Source organism: Aptenodytes patagonicus, chromosome 8 (assembly GCF_965638725.1).
Source record: "Aptenodytes patagonicus chromosome 8, bAptPat1.pri.cur, whole genome shotgun sequence".
Taxonomy (NCBI): Eukaryota; Metazoa; Chordata; class Aves; order Sphenisciformes; family Spheniscidae; genus Aptenodytes; species Aptenodytes patagonicus.
In genome coordinates, this window is record NC_134956.1 from 22,157,647 (window position 1) to 22,183,979 (window position 26,333).

Below are 26,333 nucleotides of genomic sequence, written 5' to 3' on the forward strand. Positions count from 1 at the left end.
CATAAAGATGTTTAGAAGTCTGTATAACCCTCTTATCTCCATTGTACAGGAGGTGCTTAACACACTAATCTGCTTGGCCATTTTCTGCATTAACATTTTTCATACTTTTGTTTACATGTTTTTCATTCTGGGACACTGTGCTGACAAGACATATCCTATTATGCGTTAAAGGAGATGAGCCCTTTAATTCTCCAGCACTCCAGCGAGAGGAGAGAAGATACATTTTCAGAACAGTTAATACCATACTACAAGTTGCAATGGGTGAGCGCAGGTCATTTCAGAGAGCGGAAAGGAAGCGGTGTGGGAAGGAGCCCTCCTTCCCCAGCCACCCAGCAGCCTCCCCGTGGGCACCACGATGAAGGCAGGCAGCATCTTGCAAAGCCCGTGCGGTGATGGGGCAGGTGCTTGGTCGGGGCTCAAGCCCCTATGGAAAAACTCCCCAAAACACAGCTCCCACCCTCTGGGTTTTTCATTGCCGCTGAGAAATAACACGTGAAGTTAACGTGACTCACCTAATTCAGTCTCTCCCCTGGCTCTGAGGACATCTGACTGAAGTAGAAGCTACCCCATGCCGTCAGCAGCACCCAGCCTGGAGGGCAGGGGCCAGGCAGCCTTCCCATGTATCTTACTATCAGGTGTGACTGCCTCAGAGGATGCACAAGATGTCCTCTGTCTAGTTCTTAATTTGGGACAGGGCCTCCAGTTCCATTCCAATAAGGAATTAAATTAAGCTAAAAATGATGTTATTCATCAGCTGAGTGAGTTACCTGTATTCTCCTCTATGCTAAAAACCTGCGCCATTTAACCAGTGTTTGGGGGGAGGAAGGGAAGTGATAGGAAAAAAATGAGGCCAAAATTAAAAAATCCCCACTAGATAAATAGCATTGCCAATGCTTCCCCCCTCCACGCTCCAAACAGAGTGAAACTTCACTTTTACTGAACTACATTTTCCTCCGTCTGCATCTTTCACTGTTTTGTTTCATTTTCTCCTCTACTGATCTATTCTTTGGGAGCAGAAGAACATGAAAATTGAAAACAACCTGAGAGATCTCAATCAAATTATCCCTTTGGACTCCATAGTGTGTTCTGAAAAAGTCAGAAGAAATACTAATTATGCCAAACTAACAACACTGAACACGACTCTCCAGCTTTCTGTGATGAACTCGCTAAACATCTTGATTAAATCTGAGGTCACAGAAGCCTCAAAAACAAATTAAATGCTCTAGAAAGTATCTTGAACTTTTATAAATCCCTAGTGCACCATCATCACTCACACTTAATTCTCTCAGGACTGGAAAAGAGCTAGAAGGGGGCATATTGGGGAATTAATGTTTGTAAAACACTTAAGGAAAGGCACATTTGTTATATATGCCAGGCCAGGGTTATTATTAGAATTAGAAGGAATTTATGAAGAAAAAAATAAAATATGTGCCCTGAAATCTTCTGACGTACTTCCTGATTTTTTTTCTCCCATCTTCTCATACCATTAGTGCTCCCAGTCGTTTCTCCGCAGGAGAGGAGCTTGGAGCCTGGAACGATCACAGGGGCTGCGGTTCTGCCCCTGTGTTTTTCTCTCTCTTTTTGCACCATTTTTCATGGCTGCTTTTCTGTGCACCTTAATTTGATGCAAGCATCTAAAATAAATGAAGTTTTGCTGAGAAATGCTTCCTTCCTCCATGTACTACTGATCTTTTCTTGTTTCATAAATGTTCTCTTGCTTTGAGAAGCGAATGTAGAAGTATTTTTATCCCAAGAAAACAAAAAAGTTCATGCTGGATAGAGTGTTGATGTAATTGCTTGTTCAGTACGAGTCATTAATACATAACTTGACATGAGATTTTATTAATAGAAACATTAATTTGCCATGTTGACTTGCAATAACATTTTTGTTCTAAACAAACTTAAATATGTTCATGCACTTGAGACTTTCACTTGTGCTAAAAAAAATATGTAAGTACTGTACTTATATGCAGGCAAATATACAGCTGACACACACTTCTGTGTATACATTTGCTCCTTTCCCGACTCTTTTTTTTCTTTAAAAATCATTTATTTAAAATTAGCATTCCTATACCCCTGGGGGAAAAAAATCAGCTACAACCTGTACTGAATGAAATGCTTTTAATTTTGAAAACTTCATGCCTGAAAGAGAATAACTTTAATGGAGCTGATCAGATCTTTTGTTTCTAAATTGATTGCCTTAATAGATTTATTATTTTGATTTTTATTTCAATATTACATTGACTGATGGACCAAACATTATTATCTTCTCTAAGGCACAGTCAACTAAATCAATACAACTAAAATATACTCAGAGAATGAAGATTCAATTAAAACAGTGTGTACTTGCAAATGCTTATTGACTGACTGCCTTGTCACTACAGCCAGTTCCAGAAGAACTACAAAATGGGGAAGGATTTGGCTACATCATTATGTTTCGTCCTCTCGGCTCAACAACCTGGACAAAAGCAGTGGTGACTTCAGTAGAAGCAAACAAATATGTTTATAGGAATGAAAGCATTACACCTCTCTCTCCTTTTGAAGTGAAAGTTGGTGTCTACAACAACGAAGGAGAAGGGACCCTGAGCTCCATATCCATCGTCTACTCAGGAGAAGACGGTAATGCGTGTTACTCTTGTTATTAATGGTCGTGTCGCATCAATAGGTCCCAGATATGATCAGACAGATCTCTACAGGGATACTAAAGAGCCTGCTCAAAGCTGCTCATTGAAGATTGACAAGAGACACGAGGCAGAAGATGGGAAATTGAAGTAAACAAAAGCAAGGGGCAGGTTTTCAGAATCACTTTAAGTAGACAGCATGTTTCAACTTCTTTGTCCCCAAGGAGCTCCCACTGAGTGGGTTGGGAAAATCAGGAGACATTCAAAAGCGTAGCGCTCAGAGGATCTAACTTTTCAGACCACTCAGTGCAGCTGACCTCCTCTGAAAATCTGTCCCAGCTTATGGGTAATGACCAATTTTGAAAAATTACGGTTTTGCTGATATTCCAGAATAAACGGGCAGCAAAGCGAGGGATTCACACCAGGTTTCCTGAGCCTCCGCCTGCTGCTTCCCCCCAGAACCTCTTCCTCTTTTCTTGAATCTCCCTCAGTTTTGACATAACGCTCTTTTGGTAACACAAATGTTCTACCAGCTGTGTTTTCTCCCATCACCCAGAGCCACAGATAGCACCAGCGGGGGCTTCGGCGCTGAGCGTTTCGGCGGCAGAGGTGGAGGTCTCCTGGCAGCCCATCGCGTGGAACAGGCACACGGGCAGGGTGCTGGGCTACGAGGTGAGGCAGCTGGTGCGGGTGTCTGACACCTTACAGATGTCCCTTTCCCAGCCACATTTGTCTTCTAGTCCCTCCTCCTTTGCTTCCAAGTTAACAGACAATGGAGCCCTTCACCCGACTCTCATTAGCAACATTTCACCTGAGATAATCACAAGCATTTACAGACCAGGACTGCAGCTCTGTCACAGACTTTTTGTAATGTAAATTCAAACCTCAAGATTAATCATTTGTGATGGCTACTATAAAAGGACTTGTGCTTGACTCCACAAAACAAAGCTGATCCTCCTCTTCTTACACAGCTGTAACGCTGTCTGAGCACGATGGGGTACTTAATAGTTTGAGGGCATGCACATGACCCGTAGCATTGCTTACAGAAGAAACCAGGATAAATGCACTTCATTGCTCTCCAAAGCTTGGGCTGTGGCATGTTTGAAAGGCTTTTGGTTTCTCACTCCTATTCGTAGTGAACACCTGCTCATTTACTAATAACTGACAGGTTTTTTGCCTGGTGCACTGGGGTGCATTGCTGGTGTCACGGCATCAAGTCCAGGGCCGGATCCAGGGACAGGCATTTCAGGGTCTGAGCGGGGGGAGCTGTGAGGACGCATGGATGCTGCGGGACCCCGGTGGCACTCAGACAGCTGTGCTGCTTCTGGCTTCGCTCTGGTCTCCAGCACCCAGCGGGAGCAGAAACCCAGTGTCAGCTGCATCTGACATCCACAGGACGGACCAGAGGTCCCTCCGGCGGAGGGGGGAGCAGATTTTTGTATCAATAACTGGGGTACTTCGAAGTAACCTCAGGTATGATTCCTGGGCATTTACTTGCACAGTGAAACAATTTTTTTTGTAGATAGGATAAACCAAGAGTAAAGCAACTCAGAAATACTTTAAATTCTCTCCTATCATTACAAATGTATAAATGAAGGTAATAGGAGTCCCGTACAGTACACAAACCTTCCTAAAACAATTACTCACAGAAAAAAAATAAAAAAAATCAGGTGTAAATAGCTGTCACTGAATCAAAACTAGAGGCAGGATACAAAATAATTAAAAAACCACTTAGATGACTCAGATAAATGTTTCTTTGTATCTTTTAAAGTTTTCTTCAAATGTGTTCAAACCATAAAACCAAACAAGCTTTTAAAATTTCTCACCTTGTCCTTTGGACATCTATAAAGTTAAGGATTTCATTTACTTCCTTAATTGGTATTCAGTCTCTGAAATTTTATTTCTTCTCTATAAATATTCATGCTTGGTTTTATTTCCTGCTGGTTTTGAATACAAAAAATCTTGCATTCCTTGAAATCTTCATTGTCAGCGTGTCTGCTTCCCAGCCAAATCTGTAATTGATGGAAAACAGTGAATTGCCTGTTCTTTGTTCTGGCTTTTCAGGTTTTATATTGGACTGATGATCCCAAGGAAAGCACAGCTGGTAAAGTCAGAGTCAATGGGAACGTAACAGCCAAAAATATCACAGGACTAAAAGCTAACACAGTGTATTTTGCAACAGTTCGAGCTTACAACACTGCAGGGACGGGGCCCTCTAGCACCCCGGTAAATGTCACCACTAAAAAATCACGTGAGTATTCAATTTCGTACAACAAATGTTGCAAACTCCCAAGTGTGATAGTGACATTTCAGCTTACCGTGGCCCACATCTGATAAATGTTGCAATATCAAAGAAAACTGGATCCCAAAATTCTCCATAAAATTAAGCAACAAAATCTGTGACTAAGAAACTTCTCGATCTCTCCCTGACAATATTTTTGTGATCACCATCAAGGTTATTCAGACTCTGGTACTTCAGACATTAATGTAATATTTAGTTTGGGCTTCAGTTCTGTCTCAATGGAAGTCAAAATTCTCATCAACTTAAATCAGACCTGGGAAGGTTATTTCATTTATCCTATTCTATTTATATGCTAAAGTAATTCTGTACACCTACAAAATTAGATACCACCGGTGTCTGTGTTCCTATAGAGTAGCAATTGTTAGGAAGGATTTCCTTTTGCATTGCAACAGCACGCCGCTTGCTTTCAGGAGGTTTCAAAAGAGATGCAGAGTCAATACAGGAAAGATGTTCCACAGGTCCGACAACAGATTTGGTTATGGGAATACGGGTTTGAGTTTTAAAAGAAAAATGTTAAATGCTCCAAATACAGTGCTTTTTTGAGACCTTTAAACTGTGCACTACTGAGGGTAGCATATGGGATACATTCATACAAATACTATTCAGTCATTAATTTTTTAAATTTTCTGCAACTGTAGAAGCAAAACCATATGTTATTCTGTTTGTGAGAAGCAGCTTCATGAAACCGATGCTTTCATAGGCCCATCCTCCAAGGTAATAAGGAAGTACTGAGCACCATCCTGCAGGATTGAACCTGTGAAGTAAATATTCACTAAGGAAAAATAGTCGTAAAGAAGGAAATCTTGGTAATCTGCTGTGTACCCATGTGCCCCAATGTCATTACTGTTTAAGCATTCCAGTTTTTTATACTTTCCTTGGACTATGTTTTCCCAGTAAACAACTGATAAGCCCTTTTGCACAAAAAGGGAAATATTTCTCCTGTCTTTCACCAACTCTGCTCTTGTGCTGTTCCATGCTATTACTTAACTGCAGACAGGAACCAACTTGTAAAATGAGTTCATAATAAAACTTACCATTTAATGTAAATAACATAAATCAAAATAAAGCCAGAGAAGGTATTTTTTAAGGACTCAAACAGAACTCTTCTCACAGGCAATTTCTTAATAGAAAATAGACTCATGTCTGGAAATGATTCTCTATATTTGTATGTGCATATGTATGAAAGACAAGTTAAAGACATGGCAGTCAAGTGACAAGACATATAAGGAATAAATTTGCTTTTGTTTTACATTGACTTCATCTTCTGTCAAATTCAGGATTGTGCTAATGGTTCACTTAAAAATTAAAGTAAAAATAACCCCTTTAATATTTAAAAACATATATTAAAATTTTAAGCTCTGGTCTCTGAAAGATGCAAACGCTTTCAATATGAGTGGAGATAATATGTCAAGAGAATATAAACAATGTACATCTACAGCAGGAGCTGTTGGCTTCAGAGTAATAGTTCTGTCTTCCTACTCATTGTCCAGGATTCCTACAATGTTCTGTGCATGCCATTATTGTAGAGACTAAGCACCATCAATTTATTCTACCTCCATGGGAAAAGAAATTGTGGAGTATTACCACATGAACAGTACCTTCCAAGTTACATACATTAATCATCAATATATAGGAACTGTAGGGAGAAAAGAAGGATCCCAGAAGTTAAGCGTTTTAGTCAGGTCTGGGATATCCACAACATATTTCTCCAAATCTCTCCTCCTTTTTTTTAATTCTGTTCAAGTCCTTATTTCCTCTAACACCCCCAGTGCCGTCCTCCCAGTCAGGGTCCAGGAGGACGTACCGTGGAGAAGGAGATAACGTGTTGTTCTAAATCTGAGCTACAGTTCAAAGGCACAGTTTCAACTTCACATGTTCACACAGGATTCGATTTCAGTCACTTGTAGGCAAATTTTCAAAGTCCTGGCACTTAGGCATAAAAAGCCTTTGAAAAGCTACTCTCAGCCTATTGTGCTGAGAATTTATAAAATCTACAATGTTTCATGATGGATCACATGGAGACTTTAATGTGTAGCTCTTTGTAACCTGTCCTCATGGCTGATGAAAATCTCGTCTTTTGTACTTTGCTCTTAGTTTTAGCTTTTTCTGAAATCCATACAGCAAAACATTCTCTAGTACATTAAAATACAGATAGGAACAACGTAGTACTTAAACAAAATCTATCAAATATAACTTGAACTGTCAGACACTGTCAGGCTTTTCCTAATTTCAAAAGTGAATTCTCACAGTAAGTGGTTTGAACAGATCTTTATTCTGACTAATATGAGAGCAATGATGGACTGGAAAATATTTTTTACTCTTTTAGATTTGAATCACCCATGCATTTGGTACTTCCATGTCAGCAACTCGTTCAATTACACTATGCAAATTAATATTCAGTTGTATTTTGTGGTTATCATCGTCTTTTTTTCAAAGCACCAAGTCAACCCCCGGCAAACATCGCCTGGAAGCTGACAAATTCCAAAATCTGCTTGAACTGGGAACACGTAAAAACAATGGAGAATGAATCAGAGGTGCTAGGCTACAAAGTAAGTCATTTCTTTATCTCATTAATCAGACGTCTTGTTTATAATAGAGGTACAAACAGTGACTTGTGGAAATGTGACTGCTCATTACCTGGAAAACAGTGACTTTTCTGGAGTTATTGGGGTGGTTGGCTGACATTTATACAAATGGAAGAAGAGCTCTGTTCGTTCAGAGTAGGACCTCTTGATCCCGACACAGGGATTTTCTGTCCGTAACAGAGGATCTCTCTTGTCCCCTTTCCCTTGTAATCTCACTCATCTAAGATTCTTGCATTCACATCTTTTTGGGGAAGGAGTTTTACACATATATAAGAAGTAGAGAACAGTCTCTTAAGCATTAAAGACAGGCATAAAACACATTTAAAAGTTCTCACTCTCTGGTAATTCATAAAGGTACCTTTGAAAAGAGATAGGAAGATACTCACATAAAGATCAATGTGAATCAAGTAAAAAGCACTCCCATAAATCTATTTTTTGAGGAAATAAAAATTTAGTTTAAAGTTTGTTTGCAGTGGCTCTGACCCCAAAAGACTCAGGGAAAGTCTTTTTTACTCCTGAAGGACTGTAAAAACAGAGGAGGTGGAGAATGCTTACATGAGGAAAGGTTCTCAGGATCAAGATCCTCATGTTGCTTGGCATTTTAGTGTCTACACAGAGTTATTTATGTCTAGGGAGAAAAAGGACATAAAAAAAACCCACCTTGCAATCTTTCTTGAGATCATATTCTTTTCCACCCTAGTGAGTGTGTTTGAGTAGCTCCACACACTGGGGAAAAAGTTAAAACTAGACTACTAAGCTTTTTTCCTTTGTGTCTAACTGTCATGGTTTAACCCCAGCCGGCAGCTCAGCCCCACCCAGCCGCTCGCTCACTCCCCCCGGTGGGATGGGGGGGAGAATCGGAAGGGTAAAAGTGAGAAAACTTGTGGGTTGAGATAAAGACAGTTTAACAGGCAAAGCAAAAGCCGCGCACACAAGCAAAGCAGAACAAGGAATTCATCCACTCCTTCCCATGGGCAGGCAGGTGTTCAGCCATCCCCAGGAAAGCAGGGCTCCATCACGCGTAACGGTGACTTGGGAAGACAAACGCCATCACTCCGAACGTCCCCCCTTTCCTTCTTCTTCCCCCAGCTTTACATGCTGAGCATGACGCCATACGGTGTGGAATATCCCTTGGGTCAGTTGGGGTCAGCTGTCCCGGCTCTGTCCCCTCCCAACCTCTTGTGCCCCCCCCAGCCTGCTCGTTGGTGGGGTGGGGTGAGGAGCAGAAAAGGCCTTGACTCTGTGTCAGCACTGCTCACCAGGAACGAAAACATCCCTGTGTTATCAACACTGTTTTCAGCACGAATTCAAAACATTGCCCCATACTAGCTATGATGGAGAAAATTAACTCTACCCCAGCCAAAACCAGCACATTCTCCACCCCTTATTCCGTACCATTTACATCGTGCTCAGGTCCCACGCTATCCAATACTTCCTCATTAACCACCACCCCTCTTCCCATCATTTGATACAATGCACAGATATCATTCCCTTAGTCTATGGACCACCCCTGTGAAATGTCTGTAAAATGTCCATAACCGTCCACAAAATGTCCACTGAGTTCATTTAGTCCATGACTTTGGGCTCCATCTGTGATGGTGGTCACTCAGGACAGGAGAGGTGGTGTGTTGTGTGGGATTACCAAAGCCAGCTCAGGTCGGGTCACTGCTGCACTTGCACGGCTGCTTGTCAGGCTTCTCTCCCATTGGTTCAGGGCGTTCCTGCTATAGTAATTCCTATAACATGCAACTCAAACCATTGGTTACAACAATTTAAAGGTATTTCCATTACAATCTTCACCCCTGGCCCCTTTGGACCAGACCATAGGGTTTAACATTGCGATTAACTCCTCCCCTTGCCCTGCTCTGGCTTGGACTTATCCGCAGACTGCAGTCCCTTAGGGGTGTACCTGCTCCAAGTGCAGCCTTATCTATGATCCACAGTCTCTCCAGGGTTACACCTGCTGCAGCATAGACTTATCCACAGCCACGGTCGCTTTGAGGCGCACGTGTTGCAGCATGGCCTTCTCCACGGGCCACAATGCCTTCAGATACACCTGCTCCAGCGTGGCCTTACCCACAGCCACAGTCCCTTCAGAAGTAAACCTGCTCCAAAATGGCCTTACCATAGTAGCTAGCCTTACTAGCTACTATGAAGAAAATTAACTCTATCCCAGCCAAAACCAGCACACTAACCTACCTGCTTCTAGGCCATACTTGCTTATTACATTTTGATGTGGAAAGAGTGCTGTAAGTACTTGCTGCGGTATTTGTTGTTATGATCCCTGTTTCTGCTTCTGCTTTGCTCTTCAGTTGCTCTTTTTAGCATAAATACGTCAAAAGATTGTCAATAGAAAGGAGTCAAACGCTGGCATTGCTGTGCTAGCAAGGAAGAAAGGCTTCTTGGAGGAAAAAAGCTGATCATAGCCTGTAGGATCCCTGCCTAGACTCCCCAAGCTGCTCTGCACCTTAGCCCAATGACTCATTAGCAAAAAGACCTAAGTGCAAGCAGGCACTGGATCCGTCATGTTTAGTTGTAGAAATGTGCTTCCTAAGTGGAAAACCAGAGGCTACCATCCAAATTTCTGTCCTTTCTTGAAGTCTTTAAAAACATATCGCTATGCAATGTCCCATGTTTTCTTAAGCAAGTGGTAATTTTGCATGAAAGTCAACATGAGTATTTCTATTTGACTATAAATGCTCACCACAAACAGGTGAATTTTAAAAAAAAACCCTAAAACTTCAGTTCCTGATGTGTCACATTAGTTCTGGATATAAAAGTTGTTACAGGCTGAAGTCTTGTTTAAAGGTGTGCCTAACTTCCGTATTTACAGAAGAGCAGAAGTGTATTGGATAAGGATTTCATAACGCTGCTTTCAAGGTGAGCCTCAGTTCTAGCAGGCAAAGGCTCTCCTGCAAAACACAGGTGGAGTAAATGCCCGCTGTGGTCTCCATCACAAAATTCTGCAGAACATATTTCTACATTTTGAATTAAGTTTAATACTCTGCAGGATGCTGATAGTGCTCTGAAAAGTTTGTGACATGAAAGACATTCTCAGCCAAAGAAAATCCATTAAACCTTAAAAAAAATTAAGTAACTCTTGTTTTCTAATCACTTTTTACTTAGATTTTATATAGACAAAACAGACATAGCAAAATGCATATACTGGAGACAAACAACACTTCAGCTGAACTTCTGGTACCATTTGAAGAAGATTATCTCATAGAAATAAGAACAGTCAGTGACGGTGGGGATGGCAGCAGCAGTGAGGAAATTAGGATTCCGAAAATATCAAGTACGTGAGATTTTTTTTTTTCTCTGAATGTTATTGCATAATAAGAAATCTGTGTGCCTCTAAGACGTACAATAGATTAACAGACTTTCCATTGCCTTCCTCCCGTTGCTTGGTAAAGCTGGGTACATGTAGATTAGTCTCTGGCACTCTCGCATTCGTTAGCGGAGAATGTTTTTTGCACGACACCTAGATGTCGTGATAGTGTAGGTCTCCATCTGCCCTGGCCTTTAATGCTCAGGGAAGGGCAGAGAAATAAGCTTTCTTATTAAAGTCAAAGCTGCAGCTCTCACGTGTAACGTGCCTCTTGGTCTGCTCTGGAGCTGCTGCTGCTGCTGCTGCTGCTGAGACAGAGAACCTCAGCCCTGCTCCACGGCTGGGGTGGGGTTGCCCGGGATCCAGTCTCTGCCCTCATAAATACCTTATTATACATGCAAAACGGAACACACGTTTGTAACAAACTAGCCAAAACCCTCCTGAAAGTAGATATTCACAGGGAGGGTGGGAAGCCGATTCGAAACCATAATCCATGGAACTGCTTCTACAACTGAAAAAATAAATAAATAGAAATAACATTTCTATTTAATGTTTCATTTTGAAAATAGAACAAAGGTTACTGTTATGCTAAAATGCATAGAAAAATATTTTTTTGACACAAGTTTACTTTTGTCAGAAAATTTTGTATGCTCATATTTTTACAGGTATAAGCTCTGGAGGAATAAAATTGTCCCAAAGGGCAAACCATATATTGACATCTGGGATCCTGCTATTGAGTTCTGTTCTTATATACCCTTTTCCTTGATGATTAAAGCAATGCTCAGCCATGGACTTTTAAAAATAAACCATGTGTAGATTTTACCTTAATACTTCACCACGACCAACATTCCTGATAAAGAAAAATAGTGGGGATGGGGGAGGGAGGTAGAAGTGGTCTATTATTAAGAAAACATTAGGCATCAATATTACATTAATTTTTAAAAATAAGCTTTGAAATTAATGGATAAATGTATATGCATTAATTAAATGGAGTGGTGCCAAACGTAACTTGAGATTGTGAGGAGAGTGGTCTCAAATTTTTTACAAGCAGTAGTTCTTATTGAAACTCCAGTGTAATGGTATGTCAGACATGAAAGACCTGTGCCAAGCTGTTATAACTGAGAGAAGAAGAGACTTGCAGTTGCTTGTGATGTGGATAGTATTCATCTCACGTTCTTCAATGTAACCTGTAAAAAACTTTCAATTAAATAAAAGCTATTTGTTTACTTTTTGCACTTGTTTGTATTACAGGGTGTGTCATACAATGCATTATATGAAGTGTACTGTACTATTTTCTTCAGAAAAGGGAAACAAATAAAAGGAATCATATGTACCAACCCAAAGCCCACTGAATTCAATAGAAAGACTTCCAATGGCATCAGCAAGCCTTGAACTAGATCTGAAGGAGACAGTACCTTTTATAATATGAGATACTGTACATATTCTCAAATACACTTTAAAGGACTTTTTCATGCAAAGACTATTCTGATCAACAAAACTAGCAGAGATGCTGAATACCTTTTTTGAAGGGAGATTGAAATATATCTGTCTTCAAGCAGGTTCAGTTGCTCTCTCACCTGATGCTGTTATTCTTTGCTGTAGCTTGAAAGTGTAAATTTATCTTTGGGCTGGGTACGAAGGTAAATGAGAAGAACATTGATTTTCATCATCTTGAAATATAAATAAAAGCATCTAACTAAGCCCTTCAATCTATTGAGTTATTAGAATGACAAATTAAACACCAGACCGAGCATTGCTTTCAAGTCAGTAGATACAGCTCAAAATGTGAAGTCACACGTGTCAACTTTAACATCTGATAAAAGGTATTTTATTGTCTTATATCATTATTGAGGGACCTTTTCTTCCTTCCCACTTCACTCTGAAGTATATTTTCTTTTCACCACTGTCAAATATGTGTTGTGTCATCTTTGTAACCATTTATAACTACAAGTGAACCAAATATCCCCCGATATTTTTTAAAAGAAAAAGGTTCAAATGGGGATGGTGATGTGTAATCACACAAACGAGCAAAAGGATAGAGGTTCATCTGTGCATGAAAATCCTTCAAACAGCGTATTAAACATGCTGTTTCTTAGCCGTCGGTATGGGACACCAAATTGGCAGCAAGAGTCTAAAATGTGAATTCATATAGGAAGCTACCAAAACTTTGGTTCCTGAGACTACTCACAGAGCCCATGCGTTGGACTTCCAGGGAGAACTCCACACACACTGACATAAAATAAAATCATAAATGATAAAAACGTTGCAAAAGCATGCATTACAGACCGATGTCCGATTTTGACCTAAGGACTCCAGAGGATGAAAAGGGTATTAAGTCCCTAGGACAAGGCGTTTCACGTGGAGTTGCGCTCACCGTTAACCATTTGCATCCTGTGTTGACGCTATCAAAGCCAAAAGAGAGTGTGTTTCATGTTCTCATGGCTGTGCAGCTGCAGTCTCGCTAAAGAAGTGACTGTAGAAACTTGGGGGGGTTTCTTTACTGTGGATAAGCAAATATCACTTACACCTGGTGATGTTTAATAATTCCCATACTGAATTCAACAAAATGGTTCACCAGAGTTGACCACTATTTGGTGGAGCTCTGACAGAGCTTTTTGCATCATCCTTTCCCAGCAGGTCCCCAGCAGGAACTGCCCTCTGCCGTGGCAGCTCACTTGCAGACCTTCTTGTGTCCATTAAGCAATGGGTACTTTTTTTTTTCCCCCATTAAACCGAATCTAAAATTCTTACATTTCATAACCTAAATGCAATCCTTCTGCTAAGTTTAAACAAAACATCTCTTTTTATTAAAGCGAAGAGAGATTTTCTGCAGAGCAGTTATATACAACTGAATAGAAGGCCTGATAGATGCTTAATTACAGGGAGGCTCTAGAAATATAATGCCACTTTTAGAAGCCTGTCCTCTGGGGTTTCTACAAAGATGCAGGAGTTATTAGGAAGAGGTTTAATATAGCTTTCAAAGGAAGAGAAGAGTTTAGAAAGAAGAGGATATGGTATTAAAAATCTTGATAATAACCTAATGAAGTAAAAACATTTTTCTTTGCAGTGAAACTAAACAATGAATCATTTCTTCAGATTTGTGTTCATTTCTGTATGCATTACTGATGTTCTTTGCAAAGTACTTTTCTCACTGTGGAAGATAGTTTTCAAAATCAGGCTCTTTATGTCTCCAGTGTTTAACTTCATAATTTCTACATTGGTCCTGTTTTGTCATTCCCGTGGGAGTAGCCCTTTTTAAAGTAAGGGACAACCTAGGAAGACAACTAACATGAGTAAAGCTATTCCCTTGCTGAACTCCCTTAGAGCTGGAGCACAAGTGGATTGCCCAGTGACTATTCTGCCTTGGGAGCAGAACTCCTAAGCAGTCTTAAGGAGAATCCCTTTAAATATAGATATGATAGCCGCCCCGTCCTCCCTAAATCAATGTAGCCCTCTAACTTGTGCAGGTTCATTTTCTTCTCTTCGGCTCCCCAGTTCTTTTTTGGTGTTTCACTAGGACGGACTGACATCTGAGCTGCCCAAAGCAGTGAAAGTCCAGCTCTCCTTTTCACGTGAAAATATTGTTAAAGCACGTGATGCTGAAATAGAAAGAGTTCAGATGACTGGCAGCTTTCATTAAAATAAAAAAGGGTCAAAAAATAGTTTTGTCACTCACGGTTGCAGGAAAAAGTTTGAAAATAGGAACAGTATAAATCCCCTAAAACCAGAAGTCGAAATTAAAACAATGGAAAAAGTAAAACAAAAAACTCCGTAACGCCCCTGATTTTTAGCAACTAGGAAGCTGAATTAAAAACCCCACTTAAAGGTGCCCAATGCAGGGAACCTTGGGCCCAGTCTCACCAGATTTTAGAGGCACCAGATCAAATCACAGACCAGCCTAAGTTTTCAAATAGCTGGAAAAGTAATACCTATTTTATTTTGATAACCTAAGCAAAGTACCAAAAAATGAAAAAGAGTCACAGTCAGAGATTTTCATTTTAAATTTAACACATCAACAAAATATTTCTCCATGAAAAAAGCAATTTTGAGTCTATCCAAATGTTTCAGTTCACTCTAAACACAATGTTTCTTCGTGATTTAAGAGCATTTAAACTTTTTTAATGCCTTCTCCCTTCTTTATAGGGCAATTTTTGAATATGAATGCCAAGAAACTAAATAAAATAGCCCATGTGTGTTATTGTACCAGCCCCTAAATCAACATTATCCTGAAGTGCAGAAACACCCTGTGTTTTCTGCAGGTCGCTGGAATGCAGCCCTGGTGACAACTTGACACAGAGCTCTAAATCACACACGTATAAATATGTTGTAAGAGTGGAAAAAGATTTTATTAATATCTGACTGTACTGCAGTGGCAGAGAATTTCCCCCAATGATTTGCAGAGCCTGTGTGGAAGAGAGAATTACTTTGCTCGGAGAGGGTTTGGGACGCACTGGGCTGCTGTAGGCCAGGGTCTGGGGATCCTGCCTCCCTCCTTACACCCCTCCGCAGACTTTTGTCTTTTCAGGGAGCATGTGTCCAACCTCTCTTTGCCTTTCCCTGGGCAAAAGCTAAGGCAGAACCTGCCCTAGGCTGAATAAACCAATGCCTTTGATTCTTTCCGGCACTGATATTTCCAAGGCACCGTCCCCCACAATTTCCCTCGAAGTGCCGGAGAGTTGCTGCATCTCAGTGCTCCCGAATATTAGGTTTCAAGTGCCTATGTAGGTGCAGCCACAATATGGCCTTTGGGTGAACGTGGACTGAGGTATGATAATACTAGCAGCAGACTATTGAACTATTGCTACAAGGATGATGAGCTCTTCAAAGCACAGGTAGCGTGGGAATGCGCATCGCCTCGCATTATTTATGCCAAGGAGTGGTCCAGCCTGCCTCAGCCACTGAGCTGAGATAATGTCTATATTCTGCCTTCTGCTACTGAGTGTGAATTAGTGGAGGGCTGCCACTTACAGGATTGTTATCGACTGAAAGTGTAAAAGAATGGCAAATGATGCATTCAGAAATATCTGTCTATCTAAAAATTTAAACAAGGTTGCAGAGACTTAGTATATATATATAATGCCCCTGGTCATCTTCAGAGTATATGTAAGGATCTGGCATTTCTCTTGCTCTGACCATTATCTAATCCAAAAACTGTGTGTGTGTGTGTGAATCAGGGCTATTAAAATAGCTTGTATGAAAACTTTCTTGGAGAAATTTACCATGTAGAAAAGGTCAGGTGGACATTTTGACAGCATGGTACAATAAAGGCCTCTTAATGGCTTCAATCATTCAGGCTTGTTTTAACACGAACTTCTTCTTTTTATCAGTTCCTAGCATTTAGTGCTTGAAAATATGTCTGATATAGCAATTAAAATGTCATATTAATAATACTGTTATGTATAATTTCTTTACTTAACCTATTCTATATATGCCAATATATTTCAGTACTGAAAAATGGCTACAAATATTTCGCATCCTTAGAGAATGAATTGGAATAATTCTGAAGCACGAAAGGATACTAGAAGACCCCTTATAATATGCAAGTTTTTCACAAGATACGTTCAAGTCTCTAGAATTTTTGCACTTGAGTGAGTACAGCTTTCTACAGACGGTGTAGGAGATGGGCAAGGTTGATTAAGGCACTGGCTTGGACACTGCCCTGCATGGCTCTGGTTTCTGCTCTGCCAGAAACGGCTGGTATGACCCTAACCTGCTCACTGTAGCTCTATTAAGTATTACGCTAAAGCATGAAATCTCCCTTCAGCCCATACCTACCACCTGTGCACATCCCTTCTGCATTCCTACTAATGCTATGTACAGCTTGATGGCTATCATCCCCTCCTAACAATCTCCTTTTCCACAACACATTCAGACCCACGGTGAAAAGCCCAACACAAATTTTCACAAATTATATTCCTGTTTGTCTCCTTCTGCTTGTTTGCCAGCCATGCATACAGGGCAATGCAGCTGGAGCAGAGAGACAACCTGCTGCAAGCCGCGCTGCTGCCGCGAGTCCAGTTTCCTTAGGCATAACCCAGTTTTTCCCTTACAAGCAATGCGTTTGTAGTCTCTGCCAGTGGTCTTGCATGGGACTGCTATTATGGCAATATGTAAAATAAAAACCGAGATGCTTAGGTTCAGGGTTTTATAAAAAACGGAGGTGCCTAGAGGAGCAAAACCTCCTACAGCTGTCGGGGCTGTAAAATAACCAGATTGCAGGTCAGCCTTCTCTGTGCACCCCTTCCTATTCAGCCTGGCCTTTTCTCCTGAGGTATCTCACGATGCCAGAAATCCCCCGTTGCTGGCAGATTTGAGTTAAGGGATATTTTCTGGGACTGTTATTGAAGTAGACTTTGTGTGTGAGAGTGTGTGAGCACTGCTAGCATGATTTAATTACATTATTCTGCAGCTCTGCTATCCCAGAGATTTTAAAGAGAAACAGCACAAATCTTTCACATGTCCCACTGCCCTTAGTAGATTTAAAGCCTATGCAGTTTGAGTGGGTTTAGAATTTATTTGAAAGCCTTCTTATACCGGTACAATTTATCCACAGAGATCAGCAGTTTACATCGTATTGATTAATGTGGTTATTGATTTATTCTGTGATTGTACTGGCCGGGTACATACAGTACTGGAAAGTGCTGTTTTCCAGGAGTGATTGACTTCTTTCTTTATTGACTAAAATGAGCTGATAAAAATCATCCACTGGCTGAGCTAGAAGTACTTTTTTGTATTCCTGCTTCTAGCAGAGAAAAGTAGGAGACAAATGCTGATGCAGGGCAGAGGAAAGAAGTTACAAGGCTTAACCCCTACGATATTACCCTGGTTGGGTTAAATCCAGCCCACAATCTTAGCGAGGTAGCAAGCTGGAAGGCTTGGATGGTAAAAAGACAGGCAGGTATTTGAATTTTGAAGAAGAGGATTAAACTGCTGTTCATTCTGCTAACTTCAACTGGTGAAGGCATTTTTCAGAGCTTGTTGCTGTTTCTAATGCTAGTATCTCTGTCTTCTTCATCCAGCAAGAGATGGGGAGCTTCAGACAGGCCCCTAAGGTGGAAAGGCTTGAGACATCCCACGGTCCCCCCGAAAGGATGAAACGTTGCTCTTTTTCCTGCTGTATTAGGAAACGCGCTATATCTGCAGCAAAGCAGCTTAGAGCTGTTCCTAACACCTCTGCCAGCCGGCTCTGGCAGGCAGACGTTGCTTTACAGTGCCATAAAGCAGATATAACTGCCGTTTATCATGACTGTTGTGAAGTTGTCCCAAATTGAGGTAAGAAGCATCCTGTGCCCCTGAAACATTTGATGGGATACACTGCATCAGCTGTTAGCTGTTCTCCCGGTGGAGCTGTTCTCTCAGGCCACCCTGGCTAAGGAAAGTCCACCTTCCGACGAGTACCTGGGTCACGACACCAGATCCACCCCACCGCCCACGCAAAGCATTGTGGCTTCCTTCAACGTCTCTAATTAGGAGCTTGGAAAACTAAATTAACTTCAAAGGCAGATATTCTCATGGGTAAATTCTCTCTATTTTGAGGCTCTCTGTCAACTCTGGCTTCAAATCTATCCTGCAGAATTTCTAAAAAATTTTGAAACAAACAAACGAAGCAAACCCATACATCAAATACTGCAACTTCTCTCCCCGCCTCCCCCCCGAGGGTTCAATGCTTCTTTTATGATGACAAATTTCAAGCAGAATTAATGCTCCTGAAGAATCTTGCACAGCTCACAGGAGCCATAACAGAGCAGGGGTAGAAAGGCCCACGAAAGGCCAGATGAAGAAATACGGAAACAAATAAGAAAAGAAAAAGAGGAAACCTTGTCTCAAACTCCGCAGTTAAAGACACAGCGTGAATTTTGCCAGCCCCTCTCCCCCTACACCAGCCACCAAGGAGTGCCAAAGCTGGCTCCTCTTTGATTTTAAATGAGCCCTCAAAAGCCAAAAGCTACTTCAAATAACGGCACGCCGATATAGCTAAATTACAGCAAACATACAGAAACATCAGTGGGACAGATCAGTCGTTAAAGCCCTAGGAAAAGAGAAAAAGAGTAAGGTGGGCAGCTGCAGAAAAGTTCTGCTCTAGCCGGCAGTTTTTCCTGCTTGTTTTTAGAAGAAAAAGAATAAAATAAAATGGGAAAGCAATGATCAGCTCTGAGCATCCAGAAATTTGGCAGTTCAATCATTATTTGATTTTATGAGCTTGTCTGAAGAAACACCATTTTACTGAGTGGGGCTTCATAACAACGCTTTTGCTTACTCAAGGTCAGGAGAGGGGCAGAGGAACATCAGGTCTATTGTCCCATTAACGGCGATGTTCCTCACCGCCACTTCTCTGGCTCAAAGACTTCTATTAAAGAGGCCACTTTCCTGCACACTGCTGGAATTGAAGCTAAAATAAAATGTATTCTTCACTTTTCCACACGATGACAATTGGCAGTATTTGTGCTACAGCTGGTTGGAAAACGTTTCGTGAAGCTGTTTCCCATCAGAAAACACTGTCTCTTCAGAGCAAAACATTAACAGGAACATGCTGATTTTTGATATTTTCAGGAGATATATTTTCCAGTGACTCAGAATTAAACTGAGTATTTTTTTCAATGTCTCTGATGCTCTGACTTTTTTTTCTTATGATGCACGCACTGGTTTGCTTCATATAAACATTTTACTTAGCAGGTTTTTTAGGCTTATAATGAGTGATGTATCTGGTTTACCACATTCTCTCCCACTCCAGCTTGTGCAGATGTGCACAAGCACAGACACACGCTGTTTTATGTTAGAATAGAAAATAATAACATTTCTCCAGCATTACTGCAAGAGGACTTTCTAATGTTTTAAAAAAGAATAGTCCAGAATAAATTTTTGAACCATTCCAGTTTTCATTTTCATTCACAGTGGTAAGAAATTTCAGAATTGTCTAGAGGATGGAACATCTTTACTCTTATTTCATGTAATCTGTTCTGCATGAGATATACAAGTTAGTATTGCTATATTTCTTTTTATATATGTGTATTTTTTATATATTTGTCTATATGCCTTATCTAGTGAAATATGTAAAGTAAAATTATTATAGATCGAGAAAAATCTTCTATAGAGAATGTCTATCAACACCTACACTGTTCCAGTTCAGAGATACTCTCTGGCTACTGAGCCACACAAAGATTTTGAAAATTTCTCCTAAAGTCTAAACCATAAAATAATCCTTTTACTCCTGTTTAATATACACACACCTCTCTCCCCATATCTCTCACAATTATCTGTTAGAAGAGAGATACTGCATTCTGCGCCTATTGTATCAGTTGGCAAAAGACGAAGTTCGTTCCATTAAGTAATGAATTTAATGCAGAGAATAGTTTGGGTTTATGGATTTGCATCAGGTTTCACTCTTTGCCTCAGAATGAATTTCTATCTCCAAAGACTAAATAGATAGTTCCCAGAATTGCTGCGGGCTGGGCTGCCCCAGCGGTACCCGGCGGTAGGTGCAGCATGTCAGGCACAAGCGTCTCCTGCAGCTGCACTCACCCACCCTTGGCCCGCACAGAGGAGTTGAGTGCACTTAGCAAAAATAAAATTAAAAAAAAAAAAAGTTAGTAACTAAGTGAGCTTTTATGTATACATAAACACACGCACACACATATAAATATATATAAGGAGCAGAAAATGGAGAGCTGTGTAATGAAAAGAGTAATACATTTTTCATTTCCCCTCTCTCCCTGAGAAGGAAAATCAAAACAGTGATTCTGCAGTAGTAGGCAGTGTATAGCAGCAGACAGAGGTATCTAGGGCCTATAATCATTTGTCTAATTTAGCTATGGCACTACATTCATAAGTAGGAGCTCCCAATCATTCCTCTGCATTAGGGGCTGTGTGTGCCTCTCCCATTACCCCCCCCAGTCGCTGGAAGATTTCTTCTGTAAATACATCCTGCTATAAATACATCGCTGGCGCTCTCGCTTATTCCTTGTTCTGAGGAAATAAAATAATAACATGCCTTGCACTTTAAAACTTTTTTTATAAAACATCTTCATGAAACCACTAAAAGGCACGTATGAAATAAAATCATGGTCGCTGCTTACCATCACGCCAGCCCTACAAATTGATTCTTTTTTTTTTTTTAAATTAAAGACATCAACTACAGTATGGTCATTTTGTGGGAGTTCCCAGCTTTAAGTAAAATAAGCCTGCCAGCACTTATTGATTCATAAGCACTCCAGGCTATGCTGGTACATACCTTGGCATTTAATAACATTAAATAGCCCAGGCCAAACTATGCCATCGGTTTTTAATCAGTACAATATCCACTGTTTAATAAGGCTTTCATCATCATTCATGGCGGCCAGGATGCTGTCTGCTTATCTGTGAGCGTCTCCCAGCCAAGCAGGCGCTGGCAGAAAGACATCTGCCCTCTGACGATGGGAAATTTCAGTTTGGGAAACACATCGTATACTGCTTTATCAGAGAGACTTGATTTTTATGACATTTCTTTTGAGGTCTAAGCACACTGAAACACCCACATATTTTCCAAGCAAAATCTTCATTAAAGCAATTTGCTGGGAACCAAAGACCTGCAAGTAGTTTACAGAGACTATAAGACAGAGAAGTGGATGCCTTCATGTTTTTAAAGAGCTGACAAAAATGTAGGTCCCCTTTGGGGCTGTGAAGAAATGGGGGTTTAGTGCATATCAGGTTTTTTGGGGTTTTTTTTTTTGCCTTGTTTCTGATTGGGAACAAAACCTAAAAATTTCTAATTTTTTAGAAGAGTGTTTTCATGTTTTAACATTTACTTAATGCTTTAGCATAATATTTTCATTTAGATAATGCAAGACAGATTTTTAAACAAAACATAATTTAAAAAAGAAAAATGGGAACATTTCTTTGGTTGGATACTAAAATATGTGTTTTTTTCAATCCGTAACACATTTTCTTCTGCCTTATTCTTGTGTTACAACTCTATTTTTGCAGGCGACAGGCACTGCCAAAGCCTCCTAACCAGATTTTCCTAGATCTGTGTTCACTAGAGCAGTTTCAGCCAAAAGAGGCAGCAAAATGCTCTCGGTGTTATTCTGCAGTTGTTCTTGGCCCCTGCGGGAGCTCCACGCATTGGGCTCGTCCCCTCGGGGGGGTCGGGAGGAGACGGCAGCCAGCCCCGCTCCAAAACAACATTTGTTCTGTGAGCCGCACTTTGGCTGCTTACCCTGAGTTTTTGTTTCTACTCTCTACATGACAACTGTTGAGTGGAAATAATTTTAAATTAGAGAATGAAATTACCAAAACACAGTCAGAAAAATATCCACAAATATCTCCTACATATTTTTTATTCTGCAAAGATTAATGTATGAGAAGAAGTGATTAATTCAAGCTTTACTTCGCAGATGATCTCTCAGGCCTAACAGCGTACGCGCACAGTCAATATTTTGCAAATGTTTTGATTAATAAATCTTTATATAGCCCACTGCAACTTTGTAGATTTAAATTGATCTTGCAGTATTCAGAAAGCATACTGATTTTCCCTGCGTGGTTTCCTGACTCAGGCTTGTTAGCCCAAAGTAAAGAACACAAAATAAATGCTGGTGAACACAAAACCTTTTACTTTCACCACAGAAACACCTTGAGGTATAAAAACGTTTGGAGGTGGCTATGTTCTCAGCAGAAGAAGCTGTCACCACTGTCCCAGGCTGCCGCCCTGCCCTCCAGCCCAGCCCAGCCTCCCCCAGCACCCTCCCTGGCTCCGGTCTGGGGCATCAGCTGCTCCCAGAGCAAATGCATCGGCAAGTGCCCAGCACCACTTCCATCCCCTCTCACCACATTTACAAAATACAAACCAAGAACCAACAGCCCTCCGACATCGCCCTCTGTTAACGGTCTGGCTCTGGGGAGGAGGACAGCCCTTGGGCATCCACAGGGATGGGACAGGTTTTTCTGCAAGCTCACACATCAAAGATGTTCATCTTTAATGCTAGAGAAAAAGTTCGTTCTTGCTTTGCTATTTGCTTTGACTTTTGTTTAATGCCACAAGTACAGAGCGATTTGCCTCGGGTTTGTAAGGGCTTTCAAATAACCTTTGAGCACGAAGGGCCCAGTGGAGACACGGATGGGCTGAGCTCACTGTGGGGGCTCGGTGCAAGGAACCAGGCTGCTGACCCCACCTCCTGTTTGCACAGGGCCAACACCACCCCACCGCACTCGGACACTTCTGTTGAATGCAGTCGTCAGAGCTACGTTGAGATGAACACCATTATAGCCTGGCTACTGCCGGAAAATTATTTCATTAATAAACTTAGTCTGAGTGAGTCAAGGGACAGTAAAAGTCTTGTGGGATGCTTCTGTTAGGGAGCGAAACCAGGCAAGATACCTCTTTGGCAATACCTTATCACTTAAGGAAAAAAAAACAATATAAAAAGCAGTGCTGCTTTCTGACGCACAACAGGATCAAACACTGGAAGCTACTTTTTCTCACAGCTCCACATGTACCTCCCATAGCCTCTAATCCTCTCCACTTTCTTTCTTGACCGTATTTTCGGTCCCGCCGTGCACTCCTCTGGGCTGCTTCTTGTCTCTTCTCTTGGCACCTCTGCAAACATACATGCAGATCCATACCAGCCCTCAATCCATAATCAAAGAAACTTCTCTGGGACAGGGCAGTGCCAACGGCTCTTGAACAGCAGGGTGTTTTCATTGCCCAGCATTGGGGTTTCATTGCTGATCCCAATTGTTTCCATTTTTTATGACTAAAAGAAGGGCTTCGCAACTTCTTTCATCTATCCAGACCTGAAGTTTGGATGTCACATCCAGTGACTTTTCTACGGTTTTACCTTAGGCTACTTCTTGGTTATACAAAAACAACAGGCACCATAATTCTACGTTTAATGCATCCCCAAAAGTATGAAGTACACTTAGGCTATAGTGATACTGCAAAATGTGTCATTTTTTCATAAAGAAGTCACCAGAAAAGCACTCAAGTGCCAGATAGAAAGTTCAGTATCTTTTTTTTAATAGTAATGGAGTATATTAATGAGGAAAATTTGAACCCCAGCATTATAACTCTTCCAGTAGATATTAACGTTACGTGCATTTCACATTATTACTAATTTTTTATTCAGCATACCAGGACCATTAATTCAGATTTAGTCTGCAGTTGAATAAACCAGATTGCTTAAGAAAATAAACGTCTCTATTACTTTTTATAGTGTTGAAATTAATTTACAGTTCCAGATTGTGATAACTAAAATTGAGAATTAAAACTATATTTGCTACCTGAGATTTCCCAGAGATTAGCATTCACGAGGCTGTAAAAATATTAACTACTTTAAATAATGCTTGCAATATTTCTAGGGTTATAAAGCATCTTCCCTTAGCTCGTTTTAATTTATTTAGCATCTATCTCTTTCAGCCTTCCTTTTAGCATAGTCATACCACTGGAAGATTAGACCGAGATTATTGCATTAAGAGAAGTGCTATTTACAACAATGGCATGTAATACAACATGTATTTCCAGGGGCTTTGAAAGGCATGGAAATAAAAATTTTAATGATGTCTTTAAGGGCTCTCAGGTTGCCTTTGTGCTGCAAGAGAAGTCGAAGTTGAGTAGAAATTCTGAAGCGGAATGGCATCAAGTCAACAGTGGAGTAGATAAAACCTTTATAGGAAAAGGGAAACTCAATAAAAACACACAAAAAGGCAATGTTATTTCCAAGTTAATCTCTGAGAATCGTAAGAAGCACAGAAGAGAGAGACGGGGGAATCGGGGAGCGATGAAGCTGCTGTGCTTGTTTGGAGCCGGAGTTTTCCAACGAAGCCAGTGGACACCATAAGATCCTCCATATTTCTCCGGTAGTTCTTTCAGTCTCCTCTGAAAACCTCTCCATACCTTCGGCTGTCAGTGGGGTGGGGTGTGCTGCCCTTCATCTCTACTACGCTCCTTTGCAGCTCCATGCAACGAGCATCAGCGCCTTCACTGAATGCAACCAGTTATTTCTGGGTGGATGCATTCAAAAATCATAATTGCTACCCAGAATGGGATATAATTTTAAGTTATATATGTGGGGCTTTTTCAGCCTTCAGTGTGTACCCAAACCCTCAATCCTGCCTGTCAGAAATACGCTTCTTGAAATGAATGAAAGGCTGAGCTCCTTATACAACTGGTTGATACAAGCAGCTGAAGCTTAAAGAAAACCATCAAATTTCATAAGAAATTTGGGTGAGTTGGACATGGTGTCATTGTAGGATTAGGTTCTCAGTTGATAACTTCTGTTCTAATATGTTCCTTGTAGAAAGAGGAAAACAGGATTTAAATTTAAATCCATAGGTTGAACAAGAAGCAGAGTAGCAGATTCATAGCTAGCAAGGTGCGATACTTCCTTAGAGGTTTCGGTAAATTCTTGCCCGATTTTGATATTTACTGATTTAATGAAATATCTGCTTAATTGTATCTGTCTGCAGAAAGTTCAGATCTAAACAACCATGTAGCAGCTGATCTAACCTTTTGCTAGATTTTTTAAACTTTAATTTTGATTTGAGTGGCATAGATGCAGTAATTGGAAGGATATTTTATCAAGGGAGCTGCTACGAAAAGCTCAAGTACTGTTAGGGCTATGTGTGATGGTAAATCATTTTGCAGACCTCCTACAATAACAATTTTTTTAAAAGTTCATCGCTTGACCATCATTCCATATAGACAGCATTTCCTTTGGGTCCACTCTCCACTGGAGAAGAAATCACATTCCCAAAGACTTTTACTTTGCTTACATTAATACTAATTTTTATTATCTCAAATTGGAGGGTTTTCTAGAAGGGATTTTAGGACGATAGCATCTCCAGCTGAGATTTCAACAGCCGAGTTCATACTCTGAAACCACAGAAACAGCACTGCCTCAAGTTTTCATTTTTTAAAAACAGAAAATATACTGTTCTTAATTCTGAAGACTAGAACCCAAATGCCTGAGTGTCATTTTATGAAAATTGCCCTTACATCATGAGTGAGTCTCCAGTGTTCCACAGCTCTGCCTTTGCAATAATGGTTTAAAATGGAAACATTTATTTTCCCCCAGTTTTTAGTAGCTGCAGAAGAAGCAGGGGGCTAATTACCAATACTGAGCTGCAAGGGTCAGATCGAGACGAAAAAATGAAACTAAATGTTTCAGAAAATAGGTGAAGGATCCTGCTGTGGCAAATTTGGATGATTTAGCCTAGTACTGTGGAGTTTTTTTCCCTATAATCTATAAGTTATAGTAGAGTCGGTGCTCTTAGAGTATCGAGCTGGAACTAGCAACTGCACGTAAAGAGACATAATCAGAACTGGACAAAACCAGTTATTAAAAGATTGAAGGGTTATTTTCCCATTAAAAACAATACATATTTAAATTTAAATACATATAAAAACAGAAGCTGAGAATACAGATATATATTCACAATAGAAATACACGTCAGCTATTCAGCAGCAGCGATACACCTTCATTTCCTATTGCTCTTTTATTGCAGGTAGGATGTCTGCTTAAGGAGAA

General features: G+C 40.6%; 1 protein-coding gene and 1 long non-coding RNA gene across 4 annotated transcripts in view; one reads left to right on the forward strand and one right to left on the reverse strand.

Moving 5' to 3' along the window:
* Positions 1 to 12,062, forward strand: part of CNTN6 (contactin 6) — a 158,117-nt gene extending 146,055 nt beyond the window's left edge. For all 3 annotated transcript variants that reach the window (XM_076346681.1, XM_076346682.1, XM_076346683.1), the window contains exons 18-23: positions 2,385 to 2,619; positions 3,178 to 3,293; positions 4,686 to 4,872; positions 7,360 to 7,472; positions 10,635 to 10,803; positions 11,502 to 12,062. In XM_076346681.1, the coding sequence (XP_076202796.1) occupies positions 2,385 to 2,619; positions 3,178 to 3,293; positions 4,686 to 4,872; positions 7,360 to 7,472; positions 10,635 to 10,803; positions 11,502 to 11,602 (921 nt within the window). In that variant the 3' untranslated portion in view covers positions 11,603 to 12,062. The remainder of the gene's footprint in view (positions 1 to 2,384; positions 2,620 to 3,177; positions 3,294 to 4,685; positions 4,873 to 7,359; positions 7,473 to 10,634; positions 10,804 to 11,501) is intronic.
* LOC143164263 (uncharacterized) overlaps positions 1 to 26,333 on the reverse strand; it is a 35,843-nt gene that overhangs the window by 2,357 nt on the left and 7,153 nt on the right. Inside the window, exon 2 of the long non-coding RNA XR_012996042.1 lies at positions 4,448 to 4,633. This is a non-coding gene — a long non-coding RNA (uncharacterized LOC143164263). The remainder of the gene's footprint in view (positions 1 to 4,447; positions 4,634 to 26,333) is intronic.